This window comes from Hippocampus guttulatus, chromosome 6 (genome assembly GCF_054856545.1).
Source record: "Hippocampus guttulatus isolate MCC_2025c chromosome 6, RoL_Hgut_1.0, whole genome shotgun sequence".
NCBI classification, from domain to species: Eukaryota; Metazoa; Chordata; class Actinopteri; order Syngnathiformes; family Syngnathidae; genus Hippocampus; species Hippocampus guttulatus.
In genome coordinates this window covers 9,639,741-9,662,049 of record NC_141266.1, presented here as the reverse complement: position 1 = coordinate 9,662,049, position 22,309 = coordinate 9,639,741, and the positions used below count along the sequence as shown (strand labels likewise).

Here is a 22,309-nt window from a genome sequence, read left to right as displayed (position 1 = left end):
ATAAATGTTATAACAACTTGAATAAAGGGAAAATACTTTTCATTCGAATACAATTCTAACAAAAGCCCAATTTTGGGGCCTATTGTCACTCAATCCATTCTGTATTTCTATTATGTAAGAATCATCATATCCAAATGAGATGCCCTATGGCTAAGCTGTTTGTTCATTTCACGAAATGGGTGTTGTGATTTGGAGTGAATACATTTTGGACCAGCAACTATTAGCAAAAAAAAAAAAAAAAAGTCAAAAAGTCTCTCAACCATTGAAATGGGCTTTCAACTGTATAGTATGTCAGAACGATATGGCTCAGTGGTAGAGTGGTAGTCTCACAACCCTCAGCTTGGGCGTTCAATTCTCAACCCTTGTGACTGGTCAAAGTGTCCTATAGCAGGATTTTGAACCTTCCGTTGCCGAGTCATCAGGAGGTAAATGAGGAAAGGGTTGATGCGCTTTGAGTACCTAAAGGTAGAAAGGCGCTATACAAGTAAAAGCCCAAGCCGAAGTCCATGCCTGTATCATCACTTTTGAGATTTGAAAAAAAAAAAAAAAAAAGACTTTACACTTACACAACTTTACATACGCCTTCAGGGAATCCACCTGCTTGTTGCTCGTCGGAGGCTTTTTAAACAGCCGCTCTCCTAAGAGGCATATTCTTGACAGACATTTGCCTTTATCAGAAAGAGCCCGCTCGCTCTCAAAGAGTTGCAAGGGAATGAAGAAAAAAACCCCAATTGAAATAGAGGTTAGAGCTTAATTTTTTTTTTTGCATTATTTTTATACGACCGCAGTCAAGCGCCCACTTAAATTGGGACCATTGTGTTCCATAATTATTTTCATGTTTATAAAAATGTATGAACAAGTCTCATGGTCCAGCCGGGGGGGTGGAATGTCTTTCAAAGAATTACACTGGGTTGAGACCTTGCATTCCAAGTGAGCGTAATTGTTGAGGTGTCCATGCTGGATTTTACAGGTTTATTACAAAAACAGCAATCAATAACAAAATAAAAGTAGAATTTAATGCAATTTATTGGAAGATGACTTTAATACACCACATAGGTGAAGCTACGGTATTTAAATTTTTCATTCTTAACACCAAACTGTTGACAACGCTGTGAGTCATGTTAGCTTTGCCAGAAGAAATGTCCATGTCGAAAGTATTGGGACTCAATTTAAATGTCCTGTCCATTTCCCTTTGATGTGCATGTTCATCTTCACTTGGTCAGCCAATCATCAATTCCAAAATGCTTGTTCTCCTGCACTGTATTTGTGACTATTATCACAGCAGAGTGATGGGAATTGTCAAGCACTTCCTGAGAACTTGTCGAGCCTGAAGTGACGCCAGAGTTTTTGTCTTCTACTTTTTTTGTCTTGGCTGCGATGGCAAACTGACCACGTTGAAGTGCTTCATCTTCTTCAATTCCAGAACTGCAATCAGACCCGTCAGCACACGCCGGGCCTCTTAATTTGGCAGATGGGTCCGATTCCCATTCTCTGACCTGAAGACTTTGAAGCATATCACCTCCATCAAGTCCTTGACCATCAACATAGTAGACGACTGGCTCTGGCATCCTTTCTAGTTGTCGGCCAACCGATTCTGCTGATTTGCCGACATCATCCAACTCAGAAGAGTCTGTTTTCGCCGAACTGTTTGCAGACTCTTCTCCAACTTTCAGCATCAGTCTAGTGGTTTTGGATGCAGAGGTTCGGATAGGATCCGTATGCTCAACACTTGTGTTACCCTTTCCAACCATGACTGTACCATCCTTGGACAGGCAACTTTTTTTATCGATGTGCAAACACAATTCAGCGCTTGGAATAAAATCTGTGAAACCCTTTTCAGCAGAACCAAGATCGCCAACAACATTGGAGTTTTGTGCAATGGAAGTCGTGGTGGTAGAAGCACTTTCTGGAGTGACAGTGCTGTTGTTACCGGAACCTCTCATAGAATCACTGTCAGCATAGGTTGCACCCTCTCTACTCTCAGACACATGTTGCGTACTGTGATCCAAGATAATGGTGCCATCTGATGTTGGCTCTGTCCTTTGGCCGTCAGTCATCAGATCCTTTTCAACTAATCCCCGGTTGCCCGGTTTGTTAGGTATGCCGATTGCTGTTCGGGGCCTTGGTGCTTCCTCTCCATCCGGAAAAATAGAAGTCTGTTCACCAACAGACTCTTCTCTCTTCTTATGCTCTGTCTTGGTGGCCGATGGAAAAGTTCCCAATTTTTGAAAGTGAACTCTGTGTACTTCCTGATCAAGCAATTTTTCTTCCGCCTCCAAGTGAACAGGTGAATCCTTCATTTTTAACCCCCCTTCATCCTTCTGGCGAGTGATCCAGCCAGGACTGCGAACTATGTTCTTCACAGCTGAGGAGGACATAAAACCGAAACGTCTCAAAACTCTCCAGGTGGTGACAGTAACACATTCTTATACTTCAATTAATATTACCACAGCAAGCATGTAAAACACGTGGCATTTATGCAACAAAAGTATATTTGCTGACAACTTACAGTCCTGCATATCGCCACATACGGAATCACAGCAGGAGCACAGTGACATTGATCCGTCAAGCTCCTCCCACCTGAACACACGAAACGGGGCACCAAGACAAGATTGTGGTTCAGACAAAATATATCCCCTCAAAAAGTTAAACATTCTTTATCTTAATTAAAAATGATGTGGTCACTCAGCTCAATTACCAGCTAAGCCTTTTTTTTTTTTTTAAAGTGTGGTGAGCTTTACTTATTTGCAGCGCGGCACCAGCAAATACGGTCTGCTGTCAACAAACACCGTTGTGTACAAATGAACATATCAGTTCCAAGAACACGAACTACACTAAAGCATTTTTATGAATACAAAGAATAACAGTTCCACTTGCCAAAGGTGCTAATGTAAGATTCAAGACTGTACCTCTGTAGCCAACATTCAAAGATGGGAAAGTGAAAAACGAAATGGAGATATTTGCATACAGTAGGTGAAAGCAAAGGACATTTACTTTTGTTTTAGACATTTTGAGATTCGGGGCTTGTTCAGCCTCTTTGGCTGCATATTCCTTTCTGTGTTCTTAAGCACCCGTTTTGAAAGTCTGAAAAAGCACTAGCTTCTCCTCGAGACCTCTGGTGCCCAAAACTACGCAACACTGGCTTGAAATAGGTTCACTGATATTGTAATACTTTAGAACATGGAGATGATTATCAAAGAGTACGCATTACAAAAATATTTATGCACAATCCAATTTTGATTGCTTTTACTTTATTCACACTGCACACAAATTAGGGGAGACATCATTCAAAGATTAAAGTTAATTTTGTTGTGCAATTTAAACGGAAACAAAAGGCTTACCAAAACTAATGTAAAAATGATGTCTACAATATGTTATTATTATTACTATTCAGGGGTTCCGGTGGTCGATTCCGGGTCCTAGCCTTCCTGTGTGAAGTTCGCATGTTCTCCTCATGCTTGCATGTGTTTTCTCCATATACTCAATTTTCCTCCCACATTCCAAAAACATGTATGGGAGGTTAGTGGAACATAATATTGTCCCTAGGTGTGACTAGCAACCAGTTCAAGGTATGTCCTGCCTCCTGCCCAAAGGCCGCTGGAATAAGCTCCCGCATGCCCTGTAAGGATAAGCGGCTCGGATAATGGATGGAATTCTAATCATTTATACTGCACATGGTATTGTAGCAGTTTAATTACTCACATGCGGTTTTAATAATCACTTACCTTCCAGTTGTTTGGTTGTAGTTACAAGACTTGGAGGTGTGGGACGTGGTGACACCGACTGACATTGAACAGTGAAGGTATAGCACCTGTACAAAGACCACAGCAACAGTAAATCTTAAGCACAGTGGTACGCTAGCCACGAATGGTAAGAAGACACAATCAACTACTATCTGGAATTATTGTTTGGCTTTGGCTGAGATCTGCACGTCTTTTTTGATTAAGCACTTTTGGAAAAGTTTATATATTTTTGAACATTGGGACTACACAGTAAGAGAAAGAAAAAAACCCCCATTGAAAATGGTATTGTAACTCCAACATACAATAGCTCCTTTGGCATAAAGCATATAGGTGCGGTTTTATTCACTCTCATTAAAACTCTACTATGCAAAGTAAAAGACATTTAACAACAACAGCCAGAAACACTGCTGGCTTCTTTGGGCCCAAGCTCATCTATGATGGACTGATACAAAGTGGAAAAGTGTTCTATGTTCTGATGAGTCCGCATTTCAAATTGTTTTTGGAAATTGTGCACGTCGTGTCCTCCGGGCCAAAGAGGAAAAGGACCATCTGGTCAACGTTCAAAAGCCAGCATCTGTGGTGATATGGAGCTGTGTTGGTGCTAATGGCATTGGTAATTTACACTTCTTTGAAGGCACCAAAGAAACCCGAAAGATCCACACAGGTCTTGGACAGACATATTCGTCTTTTTCATGGACGCATCGGCAAGCCAATACCAAACCACATTCTACACGTGTTATGACAGTGTGGCTTCGCTGTAAAAGAGTGCGGGTATGAAACTGGTCAGCCTGCAGTCCAGACCTGTCTCCCACTAAAGACGTGGGGCACATGATGAAGCGTAATATATGAACTGACGCTGTATATCAAGCAAGAATGGGCAAAAATTCCACCGACAAAGCTTTAGTTCCCAAATGTTTACTGAATGTTGTTAAAAGAAAAGGTGATTTAAAACACTGGTAAACATGACCCTTTCCAGCTTTTTTGGAATGTATTGCAACCGGAAAATTCTAAGATAATAGTTACTTGCTAAAAACAAAGTTTATCAGTTTGAACACGAAATCTCTCTTCTTTAATTCAATTAAATAAGGTTGAACGTGATTTGCAAATTATCGTATTCTCTTGAACACAAACTTCCCAACTTAAGTGGTAGTGGGTTTTGAGGACAGAGACATTGAGAAACCGATTGCATATAAACACATGTATTTTCTCACCTGTGATACGTCGCTGAAGAGAAAGGCATCGATCGAAAACTTCAGCATGTTATGACTCCTTGACCAAAAGTGGGAAGAACTCCCCTCCTTCTGGCTGTCTGTCATACAACTGCAAAACCAAAGCACAAGCACATCATTTAATGCAACTTGAACCAATAACTGGAGAACAAATGAGCAAGCTTATGTAATTCATAGAGACACACCCATAGTTAGTGATGATATCCACTTTGGTCATGCCATTTGGGTCTTTGGAGTTGGCCACGTAGCACGAGTCAACAAAGAGCCTCTCACCCTCCAACGGGCTTCCAATCTGGGCCACAAAATTCACCGGTTCACCCAGAACAAATGAGTGGCCAGGAGAAAGGGGCTCCCACCGGGCTGCCCAACACATACAGTACACATTCATGTACAAAATGATGAATAAATGAGTCACATGAAATATACTGCACACCAGCTGAATGCCAAATCATTTTGTTCTCTTAAGGACATTTATAAGTATGCGCACATTTGAGTTCACTAAATGTGGTTCCGTTATTTAAATGACTGTTTAAAAGAGGCAAGAAAAAAAAAACATTGAACATGAAGTTGTTCTAGACAACCTCATATGATAACGACACTTCGAAAAGTGTGCATTTAATGTATAGCACTGAAAATAGCGAAAGAAATTGCAGCGGCGCAGCTTTTGAAAACAAATTGATGGATCTCAAAAGTTTATGCAGGGGTACCTAATGCTGTGACTTGTGTAAAATACCTAAATGTGCTTTGAGAAACATTTCTAAAGTTAGCAATTCCGTTTTATAAGATACACTATATGATGGATTTTTTTTTTTGCAGAGCAGGTACCGGACACCATCGAATTTTGGCGCAGACAATGAAAAAGAGGAGAAACCTGAACCAGAAACAAGACCTTGCATTAGCCATCTGTGTTACCGGACCAGCTGGGTTGAGATACAGGGGGGGCGGGTCAAGTGTAAACTTAAAGCATACTAGAGTATCATTGAGACATGTTGCATAGGGGCTCCACTTTACCATTACAGACAGTGAGGCTGAAGCTAAGCTTTGTTCTCAGACTCTTCATGAAGGTTGTATGCTGGACCTGAGGTGTGTAGCCAACTTGGTAAGCGTAATGAAACCTAAAACAAAAGGACATTCACGTTATTACCAACACATCACTGTCACACTGTACAACAACCTATCATAATGGTAAGAAGGACTCTTCCTTATTACAATTCATTCCACCGGTAAATGTTTTTACTATTGTTTTTTCCTCTGTGCAATTAAGGAATCATTATTTTAGCACTGTCATTTTATTAATTTACAAAATAATTACAACACTAAACCAACACATCTGCTCAGTCAACCATATGGCTGCTGGCAATCATCTGTCAGTATTAGGCACAAAAAATAAATAAATAAAAACACACACAGAAAAAGATATTTTTCCAACAAAATTGTGGCCCAACTCAAAATGACCAAACTCCAAACTGTTGGGCTATTTGAACTTTAAGGCAACACTTTAAATTGGCTCTATAGTAAATTCAGACTGGACAGTGATGAGTCAAAACCCGTTTCTTTTAAGAGGGAGAAGAGAGCAGGTGTTTTTATGTTTAAAATTACCTGTTGTAAAAGCAGTGGATCGACAGTTTAAATGGCAGAACGCGAATGATGTAGCCTTGTGGCGGTGGGGTATAATAAAGAGCAAAAGAATACACCAACTGACCACCAGCAACAACCTGAAAGAGTGAAATTCAAACGTTAGTGTTGAAAAAGCAACATTGACTTTATCGTCTCTCCATCCACTTGTGATTCTGTTCAGGGCTTAATATACACTTTGTGGGACTCATGGGAATATTAACAGTGATGTGTCTGCGACCATGTCATGAACAATACAGTCACAATGCATGCTAATTATACATTAGAAGACGCTATAAAATGTGTTTTCCACCAATTAAAGTAGGGGTGTCAAACTCATTTTTGTCGCGGGCCACATTGTAGTTATGGTTTCACTTGGAGGGCCGTTATGAATTTTAGAAAACCATATAAATGTTTAATCCCCTCCACATATTACATACACAGTGCACGACAAATTAATGAGTAACTAGTTTTAAAATCAGAAGTCAAGAACAATGACTGTTACTGTGGATTACATATGACAATTTGAAATTTTGGTGCAGCCTTTAGCGAGCAGCATTGAACTTGACATGCTTGATTTGCTTTTGCGGGCCACATAAAATGATATGGCGGGCCAGATCTGTCCCCCGGGCCTTGACTTTGACACTGTGAATTAAAGCCTTTTAAGGAGGCCCTCTCGTGTGTGTTTACCTGAGAAGCAGACGCACAGTCGGTTAGTGCGTAGTGGAAAAACAGGAAGTGTGAGGACACAGTGGTGGGCTGACACGAGCCCAGACTATACAGAGCTGCATGCGGCCACGCGCGTAACTGCAAGCGATCCACGCGCACCACTATCTCACTGGAGCCGCACCAAACTTCCACAGGGCGTGTACGTGGAGCCTGTGGCGTGCTTGGGTGCTGTGGTGACTGTGGGAACAACAGCGCGGTCACTTCAGCGGGAACGAAGCTCTGGCGAGGAGCGGGCCGAAGCAACTCTTTGACGACAAGCGGCTGCGATGCGTGCAGGAACACCGGCAAGTGGTAGAAGGAAGAGCGCGCGGATTCGTCTTCTTGGACAACCGGATTTGCCTCCTCTGACCAAGTCAAGTGCTGAACCGGACCACCCACAGCTGGACTGCAATAAAATATCCACATGAGCCACGAAAACACCAACATGGCTTGAAGTAAAAGGAGCCAACTGGGCTGGGCGGCCAGATAGTAGATTTGAGCCGCAACTAGCAGAGAGTTGCACACTGACGTCTAATCTGGCAGCCTCATTAGCACACCTGCGCTCCCCCTGATTGAGCAGGAGGACGGGTAGAGCACCGAACCCAAATGGCTTATTTTATCTACTATGTATTCATTCGTAAAAAGCTTTTGAAGAGGATAAAAAATTTGGTCTATACTTCAGATTTAAAACAAACAAACAAATTTAAAAAAAAACCCTGTGGTTTAGAAGATTTTTTTTGTCCATTTTAATGCCAGGGCCAGAGCTACAGGGTGGACAGAGGTGGCCTAGTGGCTGCCCATTTCTCGGGGAAAATGTTGATAACTGTGGTTTTGCTGCTATTTTCACATGGATGCAGTATTCTTTGACTCCATTATACTCCATCACAAGTAGTTTCTTTTATATAGTAATTGCAGATTGAAAGAATACATGAACAAGTGATCTGAATGCAAACACTAAAATAATGAGTTTTAAGAACATCCAATTCTTATTGTCAATGTCAATCAAAGTCATTGCTTTCGCACCATAGCAAGTTAACAACCGAGAAGTACTTGTTTATTATACCGTCATGGTTTCATGAAATAAAATGCAGATCCATACCAATCTTGCAGAAACACTAATGGAAACAAGCCAGAACAACCCTCAGTAAAAAGCAACTGTTAAAATTGTGAAGAATTAAGTGACGTTTGTGCCATTGTGAGTTTCAGAATTAATATGAATAAATGAGCCATTGATCATCCTTTAAAAAATGGCCTTGGTCTGATTGACTGTGAGCTACTGCTCAGTAAATGAGATTGAAGTAGACTACGAGATAGTACACAAAAGCAAAGCCACTGTAAAGAAAATTGTATTATCTCGTTAATTAAGCTCATCAAAATGTTGCTTTTTACTGCAACTTGTTCCTTCTTGATTATGAGTGTGACGGACACCGTTCTGGACAGGTGTAAATTTTATTTCATAAAACCTGACATTGGATCCTACTTTGTGTGATAAAGAATGAAGGATGCACACACGGCCACCCCGAACACCCCCTCACTGAAGTGTTGTGTTACCCTGGCCATCCCACTGAAAATGTTTTGGCTATCCCCCAATTCAAAGCTAGTCTGCATGGTCAGCATGTGGCACAACAACAGGTGGCTCTACAGTATAATTCAATGGACAGTCATCTTACATTGCCACGGTTACTGACAACTTCTGTTGTTTTCTTACACTGAAAACACTGTTGTTAGTGCGTGTTTTACACCAGAATCCCTGTATGGAGTAATGAGAGGCTCTCAAAGAATTAACTTTACTGTTTGCGTTGGCCATTCACAGTACATTATCTCAATATCGTAAGTTAAGAGTTTAGGTTTACATTTCGCAGTGATTTTTTTTTTCCTGATGGAACTTTACTTTGATTTCATGGTTCATACTTCTGACAACATGATGCAGATTTATCTTTCAGTAGCATTTGAGAATCGACCTTATAAGATAACAATTCTAATTGTATTCTTCCTGATGAAATTTGCATGTAGCGCTTATACCAGACGTATTGGTCCAACTGTACGCCACACAATGTGCCATTTTGGTCTTAGAGACATGAAAATGCAGCACAGGAATCACAGCTATCCAAGTTAGGCACGCTTAGCAAGGGGCAACATGAGATGGCCGCCGTTGGCATCACTTCTCCCTATGGCGAGTCAGCGGCATTGTTAGTCCAGTCATACATAAGTCTGTCAGTACAGTACAGTACGGTAGGGGGTCCTTGGCATTACCGAAATTCCATGAAGCCCTATGCAAAATTTGACTTATCTCTCTGTGGAAATGGAGTCTAACACAGGTAACTATGGAGGATAGCCAGCCTATACCCTGGACTGGTCACCGGTCGGTCCAAGGGCACAAAGACACCGACCATTCAAACTTCATTTCTTCACTGCCTGGGAACTAAACGCCGCTGCCTGCATGGAAGGTGAGTGAACAACAACATTGTCAGTAACATGAGTAAGAATATTCATAATGAATGAGAGAGCCCTGAGTTTATGTTATTGGAGGTTGCGTTTTCATCACTACTGCCAACCTGGAATGTCGGGCAGAAAACTTGCTCTGGATGCAGAGGCCTTCACATGCGGGGGAAATGGGGAGACTTTCTGGGGACCCCAAATATGATGAGGGCTCCTGTGAATTATCAATTATTATTAAAACCCCAGGCAGTACTTCCAAAATCATTTGCTCCATATATTTGATGCTATCGTACGCTGCAACTCCCAGTCATTAGTGTTTTGCTGGCAAGTATTAACAGCGACATTTACAGTAGTCATACATAGACACCATCTTGATTATGTCGACACCACAGCCATATTGAATATGGCAAAGTAAAGCGGCTTATGAAGATGCCTCATTCACTTGCTCCTTAGAGATGTTTCATCAATCATTGGATTAATACTTGATGTCAGCAAGCTCTTCAGGAGCCTGATAATAATCCTGATTACTCGAATCAAGTGTGTTGGAGGAAGGAAACATCAAAATCATGCAATCTTGTGGCCCTTGAGCCCTGGAGTTTGACACCTGTGCCCTAAAAGAAATGGGCTCAAATACAGAAAAGCAAGGGGACAATGGGCGAAGGAAAAACAATCATGGACAGTGGATGAAAGTCATATTCAGTGATTAATTGAAATTTGCATTGGGCAAGGTGGTGATTCTGTAACTTTTGTTTAATGCAGTCCCAATGAGATTTATGAAGACAACTGCCTGAAGAAAACATGCACATTTCCACAGTCATTGATGATCAAGGGCTGGGGAGAGATGTCTGTCATTGCATCTTCAATAAAAGCACAACTTGACGGTGACATTTCGGACACTTTTCTTATTCCATCAATTGAAAGGACGTTTGGGATGATTCAATCATTTTTCAAGATGATGGTGCATCTAGCTATCGAGGAAAAACTGTGAAAACATTCCTTGAAGAAAGACACACGCGGCCAATGTCATGGCCTGCAAATTGTACGGATCTCAATCTGTTTGAAAATCTTTGGTGGACGTTAAAGCAAATGGTCCACGACAAGGTTCCAACCGGAAAACTGATCAAGCAAAAGCAATCAGAAAAAGTCGTATCCAGGCTGATGAAGAATACCGTTTATTACTCATTAAGTCTACACCTCCAGGCTCGTCTCCAGGATTTATTTTCTCTCCTGAGGCGAAAGTGGGTCTTCACTGATACATAGAGGGGTGGGGCGGATTGGCGGCTGGTATAATAATTTCGAAATATATTCTAGAATTTCAAAAAAAAAATGTTGGGAGGGCTTAATCAGGGCTTCACGGATTTCTTCCCCGGTGTAACGCCATCCCTGCTGCGAGTTGTTGTAGAAGTCAGACATGGTGTAGCAAAGTACTCGTGGTGTATATAAGTGCTCTTTTATTGATGATGTTGTTTTCATGATTCAATATTTTTTTTTTCTGAAGAATTGAGTGATTCCATAATTTTCCCCTCTGCTTGGTCCAAACAAGTAACCGTTATTGACTACCACATTTTTCTTGATTTGTTTTCGTGTTTTCAAGCCATAAAGTAACATCTGAAATGATTTTAGTTTTGTGTCATGTCCGTGATGTGCTTTTTTTTTCAATTTAATTAAACAACTGGATGAACATCCTCTGAGACGGGTGATTCCATCATTTTTGTTAGGGGTTGTAGTACAGACAATTATTACAGACTGGTAGCCTCGTCAGAAGGTACAAATATACACCAAAACCAACATAGGAAAAAATATATATATTGTCGGTATAAGGATATTAAAGGGATGTTTTAAAGCTAGGCATGTTGCTGTCATTCAATCGAAATGACGTTCACGTTGGACTCGGCCTGGAGAGGAGGCCACGCCCACTAGGGGAGACCGGAAGAGAGTAGCCTTTCACATGCGCACGATGCTGCACGCGCAACCGGGCCGTGTTCGTGCGGAACCTTCACACGGACGAGCCACATTTGGTGGGGGCTCAAATGTGTCTTGTTCCAGGGTGGTCAGTGAGGGTCTGTCTGCTACCGCTACAAACCCAGGTGGGCGCAGGGCTCACGATGTAGCACCACTCGCCCGGTTTTCCTTTTCGAGGTGGGTTATCTGTTCGGCCCATTGTTTCATCCCTGCTTTGTTTAACGACTCTCTGAGCAGATTTGACCGCACACGTTCGCTCCAATGTAATCCACCACCCTTATCATCCTGCATTATTAGATTGCTCGGGGTCGTATCTGGACGGACGTGTAAATCGACATCCACACTTACCGTTACACACGTCGATGTATACTGTACCATAGAATGGATGTAGTGAGGACGCTGACGGCGAATCTCTACTTATCTGGTTACGTTATCGTAATGCAAGTGCAATTAAAATTACCAAACTAACCTATTGCAGTGATTAACGAGTCCATACTCTTGTATGAGACCTATCATAAAACGTTCTCCCGTTGAATCAGTCAAGTGTTCATCGACACGTAGTTGCTCACATCGTTTAAAGCTTGTTTATTTTGACTGCAATGTCGCTGCCAAAATCCACTTTAATTATTGAAAGCAGCTATTAATAATATGTATTTATTTTGACTGTGAAGTAGGATTTCTCTACGGACAAGAGAAGTCATTATCCAAATTGATATCCGAATTAAAGTCACACATTTTCAGTCACTTTTCCAACCCTTATGTACATGTTTCGAACATTTACGGGATCATTTTTACCCACAAATATGACCAAGTATTTCATGACCAAATATAAAAACACACACAAATGTGGAGACAGCACTTAAAAATTTCACAGTGACTGTTCTAATGTTTTCTCGACTAAATTCAAATGATACAATACAATAAAATTACAAAATTAAATACACTTTCTCCAATTCATATTAAAAGCTGAACGGGAGTGATAGCTACATGAATCTCTATATTTGATTTTATATTAATATTACAAGACTAATCGTTTTTCTTTTGTCAGGACACAAGATTTCCACATTAGCAAAATAAGCAAAGAAGAAGAAGCAGCATCTGTCATTCATGTCAGCTGTGCAAGATGAGTACAGACAGACCCAAACGGAATATCATCAAGAAGAAATATGTGAGTAAAATGTATATGTACTGCATACTGCTATAGACACATACTATGCATGTGTACAGCAGAGTCAGTATCAATGCAAAATTACCTTGACATTTAGCTTCAAAGATCTCCGTTGCATCTCACAAAACTTCTAGATCGTCGAGCTTAGTTACTGATTGTAGTAGAACACACCTCTTACAGTCGCTGGCAACAAGATTAGATCCAAATCAAGAACTTGACTACTCTGCAGATAATTCTAAATTTTGAATAACACTGTCAGAGTTACTATACACAAGCTTAATGTCATGGTTGCACTTTGCAGCAGTGTACAACGGAACAAACTACATTCAACAGATAGATACTTGTTGTATTTTGATTACGTTATCTAGCAAAACGAGTGTAGTAAATTGTCATGCAACACTTCTTAATATTACTTCTTAGCATTTTTTAAAATCAGATGCCAGTAAAATGTTCCAATTTTTTTGTGCTAATTCTGAATTTGCCCTCGTCTTTTTCTCTAGCACATCAGTTTTCCATAATAATAATAATAATAATGATAATTTAACAATAATATTACAGGGTTCGAGAATAACTTTTTGCATTGTTTGCACAGGAGCAAACAACTTTTTTTCTTGGTTGCATCAGCACAAAAGTTAGGTGCACCAAAATTGTCAACTGCATCACAATCAACATCACAGTTATACAGGTATAGCATTATCAAAGGGGGGAAAAATATTTACACTATATTGACTTATTGCTCTTTTATTTGGGAAGATATTTGTGCATTTTAATTATTTTGTAGCTTGTGACCTTTAATGTTCAGAAAATGAATAAAGCCAATCTCCACGTATTCGACCACTATTTCCGATCACATGTAGGTAGATTTTTTTTTCCTGAAACGTCAAGAAAACAATATATACAGTACGTGTTTCAAATCAGCGTCAAAAAGAACTTTAGGGACACATAAAGCCACTTGTAATTAAAATTTCCTGTTCAACATTGTTATTAAATAGTGTAACGAGACAATCATCTTGACAAATAAAAGATTTGCGTTAGATCAGATTAAATACATAATCTAAAAAATTTAACATGATTACTAGGTTTGGAGGTTCAGTGCTTTTGTTGACAGTTTTCAGAAACTGCATTAATTGAATGTTTCAGTTCATTGTAAAATTATACTTAATAAGTTAGACATATTTGATTGACTAGCAACCAGTAAAGGCCGGTTCACACAGTGCCAAGCAAAAGTATTCCAGCTTCCTGATTTCAGATTTTTGGTTCATGATAATGAAAATCCTATGGCGGGCAATCAGTTCATACTCCGACGCTCAAGCGCTTTTGAGTTAACCAGCAGGATAACCTCCTGAAACATACCAGCATGTCTACTTCTGAATGAAAATTGGTATACTGTATATGCAAAGAAAGAAATCCGAAACAAGGAAAAAAAGCAATTGCTTGTACATAGCCGCGTGAATTGAAAGAGTTTGGCTTTTATCTTTCTCGTTATTGACGCCAGCAATGTACAGTAGTTAGTTTTTTTTTTTTTTAATGTAGGGTTGTTGAAGAACCCTCTGTGATGTTTATGCATGTCGTTTGGCTCTGTAGGACATCAGTGATGGAATGCCTTGGTGTGAAGAGCGTCTGGTGCGCAAAGTTCTTTTCCTCTCCCTCAGGGAATTCCGAGACACACGCCGTGCCACACACGGACACTTGCCTGCACACGGGCACAAACGCAAGCATGTATCGAAAGCAACACTTTCACATGAACCACAAAAGTCAAGTCAAAAGCCCCAGCAACAAAGAGTCTCGCACAGACTGCAAAATATGCAGAAAAAAACCCACAGTCTGGAAAAAACTCAAGTTAAGACAAAACAGCATCGTGATCATGCCAACAAAGTGCAAAAATCAAACTTGTCTCAGGATACGCATTCACGGAAAAGTAAAAATACTCATACAGAACAGCGCATGCACCCACAACGAAAAATGGGCCGAGAAAAAACTGCGCAGCACACCAGCTTTCAAGAACATTCAACCAGGACGTTACGGTCACATAAAACGTCAAAGTCATCATCCATGTCCAAATACACAAACACCACGAAAGAACCACAGCGAACTCAGCACAAGAACTCAGTTGAAAATACTAGGCCACCCAAGAATGTGCGACCACTCGTGAGGACTCCTGTCGCAGCCAGGAAACAGACGTCACACTCTCCCAAACGCGTCAGAGGTCAGTTCCTGTTCTACTACTTCCATTTGATTGCTCAGTCTAACGCTATTGGGAGAAACTAACAATGGTAATCGAACTGACATCAATATCGGGTCGTTTTGCAGCCAAGCTGTGAAAACTGATTCATGGTTTATGATCTACAATCTATACAATTCTTATTTCATTTTATGATGTGATCTACCTGTACAGTGCTGTCAAATGGTATTTGCACCCTTCCTGATTTCTGTGTTCTTTGCATATTCATCACATGTAAAGGTTTCAGTTCATCACACCCATTTTAATATCACACAGAGACTACCCAAGGAAATACATAATGCAGTTTCTAAATGCCAATTTAATTTATTAAGGCAACCAAAACTACCTGTCCCTATGTGAAAAAGTAATTGACCCCCTTGATAAATCACAAAGTATCTGTGACTTACGAAAGGGGAAAGCTGAGTTCAATTTCACAGGCAACACCTTCGTACCGCATATGTTGAATAACCAAATCACGTCAATAGAATGTGTCGGACAAAGAGAAGTAGGCTACAAGATTTCAAGAAACAAATGCATTATACCCCGATCCGAGCATTTTGTATTTCCTTGGCTTGTCTCAGTGTGATATTAAAATTGGTTTGATGAACTGAAATCTTTGTGTGTGGTAAATATGCAAAGAACACAAAAAAACAAGAAGGGGGCAAATAATTTTTCACGGCACTGAAACAAAGCAAAATCATTGTAGGTAAACACAAATTCACTGCTTAGTCTAACATTTCAACCCATTGGTTTAGGTTCCCTGGTCAATGGCACCGGTCAGCGTCTGTCTTTGCTGTCAGGCAGCTCTAGCTGGAGTTGGTCCTTAAAGGCACGCCCTCAGCGCCACCCTGTCAGCCTCTTTTGTGACAACGATGACCCACATAGCGGGAGGTCAGCTACTCTTGGGTGTTTTTATTTATTTATTGTTTCACCTTTGTGTGTTGGAAAACTTGAAAATGAGTCATCACGTTTTTTTTGTTGTTGTTATTGGGGTTTTTTTTTTTTGCAAGGCTGGGGCACTTAAAAATCTAAGGAATGATGAGCAAACAATTGTCATTATCCTATGTGTGATACATTGAAAGAAGGTTAAGGTCAGACCTACCTCAGGAAAGAATGGAGCATACTTTGATGATGCCAAAAGGCTTAAGCCCCCCCGACCCCCTCATTATCCTTGAATTCAAATTACTGTAGTTTGTTTGTTTGTGTAGGCCAAGGTTGCAAGCGCAGAGAAAATTTGCCCAGTCTCCACCCAGCTCTCCTGGTCCACCACCGACATCATCAACACAGTGTAGGCACAACCCCAGCCTGGCAGTTGTCACCAGTCTCACCAGGTGTCGACCCAAAACTGAGGACTTCTTATCATTTCTCTGCCTCAGAGGTAAGTCTCCATGATGACATTCATTCATTGACTCAATATCAATTCAATTAAAGACACAATGTCTCTCTTTTTATAGCGTTCGCAAGTATTGCTTTATTGGATATCATATGAAAATCTACTCATGTTCCCATTCCATGTGGGAACTACCGTATATCCTTCTTTGCAGTTTATCTCCTGACAGGACAAACAGCATTGTTGTTTAGTGTTTCATCATTCAGTGCATCACATTTGTCACTTGGGCTATGACATTATGCACCGGCATATAAACTTAGGTACGCTTGTAAAAATGTGAATAAATTGGTGATAAGTGAACCAGGACAAAGTGTGAAGTCTAATACACACGAGGAGTATGTGTTGTGCTTTGGTGTGGATCAGTGTACCAAAATGTATGCGTGAACACAGACAAAGTCTGGGGTTTTAGCACCTGATCTGTATTTTAGCATCTAATCCAAGGGTGTCCAACTCACACATAGGGCCTCGGTAGATGTCAAGTGGGCAGGACTATTAAAATTATACCATACTTTGCTATAAATAACCAAAATAATATGTCTTTCCTTTGTTTTGGTCTAAAGAAGCACAAGAACATTAGGAAAATATTGAAATTTAATGAACATATCTTTTACAAAACATTTCATGAAGCACCTTAGATTTCCTTAGACAAATGTGCAATTTACTTTTATCATTCACATATATACATTGCAACTGATCCCACTGATTGCACAAAGGCACAAAACTTTAACAAGTAATTGGTATTGAAAAATATATTAATGCATTTTAAGATTAAACGAGATTTATAAAGAAAGGAATTTTTAAACCATTTACACATGTGCATATAAAGTCTAAATTTAATCCCTCCCTACCCCTTACAAACTAAGGAGAGTGCAATTAAATGTGTAAAGAATAAAGTAGTCACATAACCTTGACAGCGTATGCTGTGTTGGGTGTGTCTCAGTGACAGATTGAGGCTGCTGTTGTCTTCTTCTCTGATCAAAACAATGTTGTCTTCTCCTCTGATCAAAACAGCGGGCCCCCTAGCGGATACTCCATGATGTGCACCTTATTAAAAATATTCATTCAGTGTCTTTTATGCATTTTTTTCACTTTGAAATTATCCTGCGGGCCTGATCGAACCTCCTTGGGGGCCTATTCCGGCCCGCGGGCCGTACGTTTGATCTATTCATTCTGATACTGTTCACTCCGGTGCACTGTCACGGACATAACCAAATAAAATCATTTTTCTCTGTGACCTCAGGTTCAGCAGCATTGCCAAGAAGCATGATCTTCTTGAGTGGACAGGATTTTAATTCGCGTCTTTCCACACGCCCCCAGACTGTCGCTGATAGGAAGAACACGATCACACACGCAGGTGCCCCCCTACTTTTAAAAGTGATAACACTGTTCAAATGTAATTAAAGGCGCACTGTAAAGAAAAAAAATGCTTTTGGGGAGTACATAAACCCCTGCGCCTCCCACATTATACATTTCTCTCTTAAGCATCAAGAGATAAATATGAACAAGAATGACAATGCATCTTTTAACCTTCTATTCTGAGCATTGTATTTTATGTCATCATCCATCCACTTCGGTTTATTCCGCGTCGGGCTTAAGATAAGATAAGAAAACCTTTATTTGGCTCACAATCGTGAAATTCCCAATTTAGAGCAGCAAAATTATGAAAGAAAGTAGAGGGACAAAAAGTATATCAATAAATATAAATATAAGCATCTTAAAAATGGGCAAGTGGGGCTGAGTCCAGATTTTCAGGTCCGTCTATTCAATAGCCCGGCAGGAACGAGCGGCCGTACCTCTCCTTACAGCACGGGTGTGTCAGTCTTCAGTCTCTCGCTTAAGGAGCTGCCCAGAGCTGTCAGGGTGGCCCAGTGCAGCGTGGAAGCCCAGACTTCCCTTTCTCCAGGCACTTCGTCCAGCTCCTCAGGGGGATACCAAGGTCTTCCCAGACCAACTGGGAGACATAGTTTCTCCAGCGTGTCCTGGGTTGTCCCCGGTGGGCTATGCCTCAGCACCTCACCTGGGAGGCATCCTGATCAGATGCTCGAGCCACCTCATCTGCCTCCTTTCAATGCTGAGGAGTAGCGGCGCAACTCTGAGACACTCTCAGGTGACTGAGCTTCTCCCTCTCACCTCGAAGGGAGAGCCCAGACACCCCGCCGAGGAAACTCACTTTGGTCACTTGTATTAGGCATCTTGTTCTTTCACACAGCTCATGACCATAGGTGAGAGCAGGAACATAAAGCGACTGGTAAATCACTAGCTTCGCCTCTCAACTCGGCTTCCTCTTCCAATAAATGAAATAGTGAAAGCTTGTGGTAAAGGTTTTTGCGAGCGAGCGCATGCTCTGCTCGCTCCGTCCATCCACTTGAATGAGAGGTGGCCAGCCGCAGCTCTGCTTCGGACACTGGAGCGTGATGACGATAAGCTGGTGACAGCAACTCGGAGAGGCGGCCAAATGAATGAGGAGCAACCGAATGAATAAGACCAAGCTCTCCTTTCAGTATGAATGAGAGCTTGCTCTCATAATGGAATAGACCTGGTATGCGGTGTGTGCCGCTTGTGAAAATCTTCACACCGACCTCCCCTATTCCATTCACTAGTATATTCTAAGGCCTGACAGCTAGCAATTTTCTTCAGGGCATTGACGATTTTTGCCAGGAAGAAAATCGATCTCACTGATTAATCAGCAGATTAATTAAAGTTGTTTAATTTCGCACTTGATGGATGGTCACTGGGCAAACATTCCAGGGACCCAACTTTTTGTATACAAGCAAGCAATTAAAAAGTCACTTTGTTAGAAGAAAAAGAGTTGACTTATAAAGACAGCTGGGAAAATGAATGCAGTAACAAAAAAGCCCGAGTGATTCTTGAGAGGTCAACTAGCATGCTGATGGGAATGTATTTTGTCTTTTGTGTGTCGTCTAGTAGTGCGGCCAGACTGTAGGCCCCTGAACTTTGGAGGCCCTGACTCCACAGAAGGCAGCTCCCTCTGCCATCTAACTGCTCGGGCACAAAGGAGAAGGGAAAGAGAGAGGAAGGAGGAGGCAGGACAGAGGATACAGAATGAATGTATGGAAGCTGGCAGGCGAGATGAAGTTTCAAAACACCACCTCAGACCTAGACACTTCTCCATACAGCTCAGAAGGAATAAAAAGGTTTGGGTTTTTTCATTTCGTTTCTGTTTCTGGAAGATGTCTAGATTGTCGCGTTGAGATGGGTCTGTTTTTGTTGTGGCCCGAAAAACTGGAGGGAGAAACATTTCCCATTGTCTTCACAGGTCTTAAAATTGAAACTTTATTGTTGATTTTTATTGATGTATATTTTAAACCTCAGACAACTCATCTTGTTCTCTAAGGAACAATGTCATGTCTAATGAAAGTAAGCAACCAGTAATCCCGCTACATCTACTGAGGAACCGCTGCCGAGTATGGCTTTTATTATATTAACGAACAGCTCTGCTTACCTTTTGGTTTTGACATGAGTGTTTCAGACAGTGGAGTTTGGCTGTGACCTGAGAGTGTCACATTTTCACGGGGGGAGGAGGGCTGAGAAACTTGGTGTGACAGCGGTTATTATGAACATTTATAAAATGAAGACTTGCTCGCACACAATCCTGGTTTATGTGGAGCCTTATAGTCCGATTAGAATTGTGTTAGAAGACCAAACCAAATGAAAATGCTCCATCTAAACACCTCAGTCAGAAGAAACAGGTCCTCGTCGTTTTTGCCCTCTTTAGTCCATGTTCTCTCTCAGGACTGTTTTTTGCCTGACGTTTTGTAAAGAACTGACCCAGGGACATTTGCTTTTGTCAGCTTTTATCAATCCTTCGAAAATGTCCAAGGCAAACATCAGCATAGTGAGCAATCGCCCGACTGGTGAACATTTTTTCTGACATTTACGTAAAACTCTCAGAACGCGTCATGGCCCGAGGGGCGAATGACGAGGACGCTGCATAGACAGATCGATCGACACGCATAGATGCATACGGTAGAAGTCCCTCTTAGCCAATGGGATGCTCAGTAATGGCCAATGACACAGCAGCTATACCTGCAGGTATGTTGCGTTCAGGAAACTCGGAGCTGCGAGAAGCAGCCCATACTGTATTTTTACCTTTCGTATCTTGAAATTTCTTTCGTAACAAGAGGCAATATTTTCCTTTTGAGGCGTTTCGTAACTTGAAAATTTCTATGAAATGACGTTCGTAAGTCGAGGTACCGTACGCTGTATATGCACGCCCTAATTAGTCCCATAAATTCCTGTTAATTCCCATGGAAAGATTCCAACTTTGAAAATTCCCAGAATTTGCCAACCCTATTTTGAGGTAACCCGAATGCAATATCACTGTGTTCAAATGATCTTTCCATGTTCCAGATCTCCACGGTTTCCAGAGTTTCTGACCATAGCACCTCCTTTGTCGGATCTGTTTCAACCTTGAAGCCTAAGACAGGGGGTGGCGGCCAGCCATCTCCAAGGCCCAGCAATACCTGTAAATTAAGGGGCCACTCCAATAACCGACCAGAAGTCAAGAGCAATCACCTCTCCCAACACAGCAACCACCAACTGCCTCACAAACAATGCCTAACAGTTTGTAAGTTCTACAGAAACCCCACGACTCATCGAGGTCTTCAGAACTCAGGAAAAAATCCAAGCAGGGCACCAGCTCAAATGCCATTGACTACTAACTTAGCCACCAAACAGCTCAGCGAGACCGCTGGGGCTGTGAGATTGTCTCGAAGAAAAAGAGGCCTCCCACCAGACGGTAATCCAAGTCCGCCCAATCATTTTTCTACCGACAATCCATTCAAGAAGTGCAGTATGCAACAGTCCAATGGGAATGTCCGACTGGATAGTGACTACTATGACGGTGAAATGGAGGCTAACTATAAGGAAGATGTTCAAGTAAAACATGCTGTCCAAAAGGTACGAAGCGCCGGTAGCCTTGATGCAGAGCTTATACAAGACGCACGTATCGGCGAGCTGAAATTAGTGAGGGACAGTGATGTAACTGAGGACACACCGAACAGTGTTAATGTGGGAAAGTTTGGCTCGTCAGCAAGCATCACTACTCTTGAGGTCAAAGAGAAATCTGACCTCGGTCCAGTCAGTGAGGTCATGTGCAGAAATGTGAGAGAAAAACGGCTCCAGAGGAACTTGACAGTGGGGTCCGCTCCAATCTCCAAAACAATTCCTAGGATTACCGTTCCTGGGACTGTTATCAGAGCTGCGGGACACACTCCTGTTCCTAAAGCTCTACTCAACTCAGTGACATCACCATACGGACATAGCAAGCCACCAGCGAACAATTCTGCCAAACACAGTCCAAAGGGAACGAAAAAAGGTGCTAGCAAAGACATTGTCTCATTCATTTCACCAGCCAGCAGCTGCTTTGTCGATGATTCCAAATGTGAATCATCCAAAGGCTGGACTGATGACTCAACAAAGGATGGTAGCTATTCTGTCACTTCCAAGGGCTCGACAAAATGTCTTAGGCAGATCAAATCTACTACCTCAACAGTTAAAACTAGGAGCAGTCCTAGAATCCTTCTCAAGCACTAACAAACACCTGATCTGTGGCTCAACGTGTTTACAGATTCACTGTTTACTCTGTTAGGATTTAATGTCATGGAAATGATAAGTATATAATGTACACCCACAGCATCTAATGATTTCTTCTCCCCCCCCCCCCCCCCCCCCCCAAAATCCTCTTTATCTATGAGCCATGGGTTGTCTATACCGCTTATCCTCGTTAGACTCCCGGGTGAACTGGCGCCTATCCCAGCTGACTTTTGGTGGGATGCGGGCTACACCCTGAACTGGTTCCAGCGAATCGCAGGG

General features: G+C 41.5%; 2 protein-coding genes across 2 annotated transcripts; one reads left to right on the top strand and one right to left on the bottom strand.

Moving 5' to 3' along the window:
* Nucleotides 1–1,211: 1,211 nt before the first annotated feature.
* Nucleotides 1,212–7,741, bottom strand: LOC147203474 (uncharacterized). Its single transcript, XM_086114334.1, has 8 exons — nt 7,277–7,741; nt 6,572–6,687; nt 5,984–6,087; nt 5,158–5,332; nt 4,955–5,063; nt 3,726–3,811; nt 2,510–2,580; nt 1,212–2,365 (listed from the first exon to the last, which is right to left on the bottom strand). The coding sequence occupies exons 1-8, from the start codon at nt 7,739–7,741 to the stop codon at nt 1,212–1,214; spliced, it is 2,280 nt and encodes a 759-aa protein (XP_085970460.1).
* A 3,958-nt stretch (nt 7,742–11,699) lies between these two features.
* LOC147203473 (uncharacterized) lies at nt 11,700–22,164 on the top strand. The gene is made up of 8 exons (XM_086114541.1): nt 11,700–11,872; nt 12,744–12,863; nt 14,448–15,069; nt 15,840–15,975; nt 16,293–16,462; nt 17,715–17,828; nt 19,400–19,629; nt 20,846–22,164. Exons 2-8 carry the CDS (start codon nt 12,819–12,821, stop codon nt 22,028–22,030), a joined length of 2,502 nt encoding a protein of 833 aa, XP_085970667.1. The 5' UTR covers nt 11,700–11,872; nt 12,744–12,818; the 3' UTR covers nt 22,031–22,164.
* Nucleotides 22,165–22,309: the final 145 nt, after the last annotated feature.

Excerpts from the sequence above, each read along its gene's own strand:
- LOC147203474 (XM_086114334.1), bottom strand. The coding sequence starts at position 7,741 with ATGTTGGTGTTTTCGTGGCTCATGTGGATATTTTATTGCAGTCCAGCT. Across the intron at positions 3,812-4,954 it reads TCTTCAGCGACGTATCACAG|GTGCTATACCTTCACTGTTC; the intron begins GTGAGAAAATAC and ends GTCTTTGTACAG. Across the intron at positions 2,366-2,509 it reads ATGTGGCGATATGCAGGACT|CTGTGAAGAACATAGTTCGC; the intron begins GTAAGTTGTCAG and ends TGTCCTCCTCAG.
- LOC147203473 (XM_086114541.1), top strand. The coding sequence starts at position 12,819 with ATGAGTACAGACAGACCCAAACGGAATATCATCAAGAAGAAATAT. Across the intron at positions 15,070-15,839 it reads CTCTCCCAAACGCGTCAGAG|GTTCCCTGGTCAATGGCACC; the intron begins GTCAGTTCCTGT and ends CCATTGGTTTAG. Across the intron at positions 16,463-17,714 it reads ATCATTTCTCTGCCTCAGAG|GTTCAGCAGCATTGCCAAGA; the intron begins GTAAGTCTCCAT and ends CTGTGACCTCAG.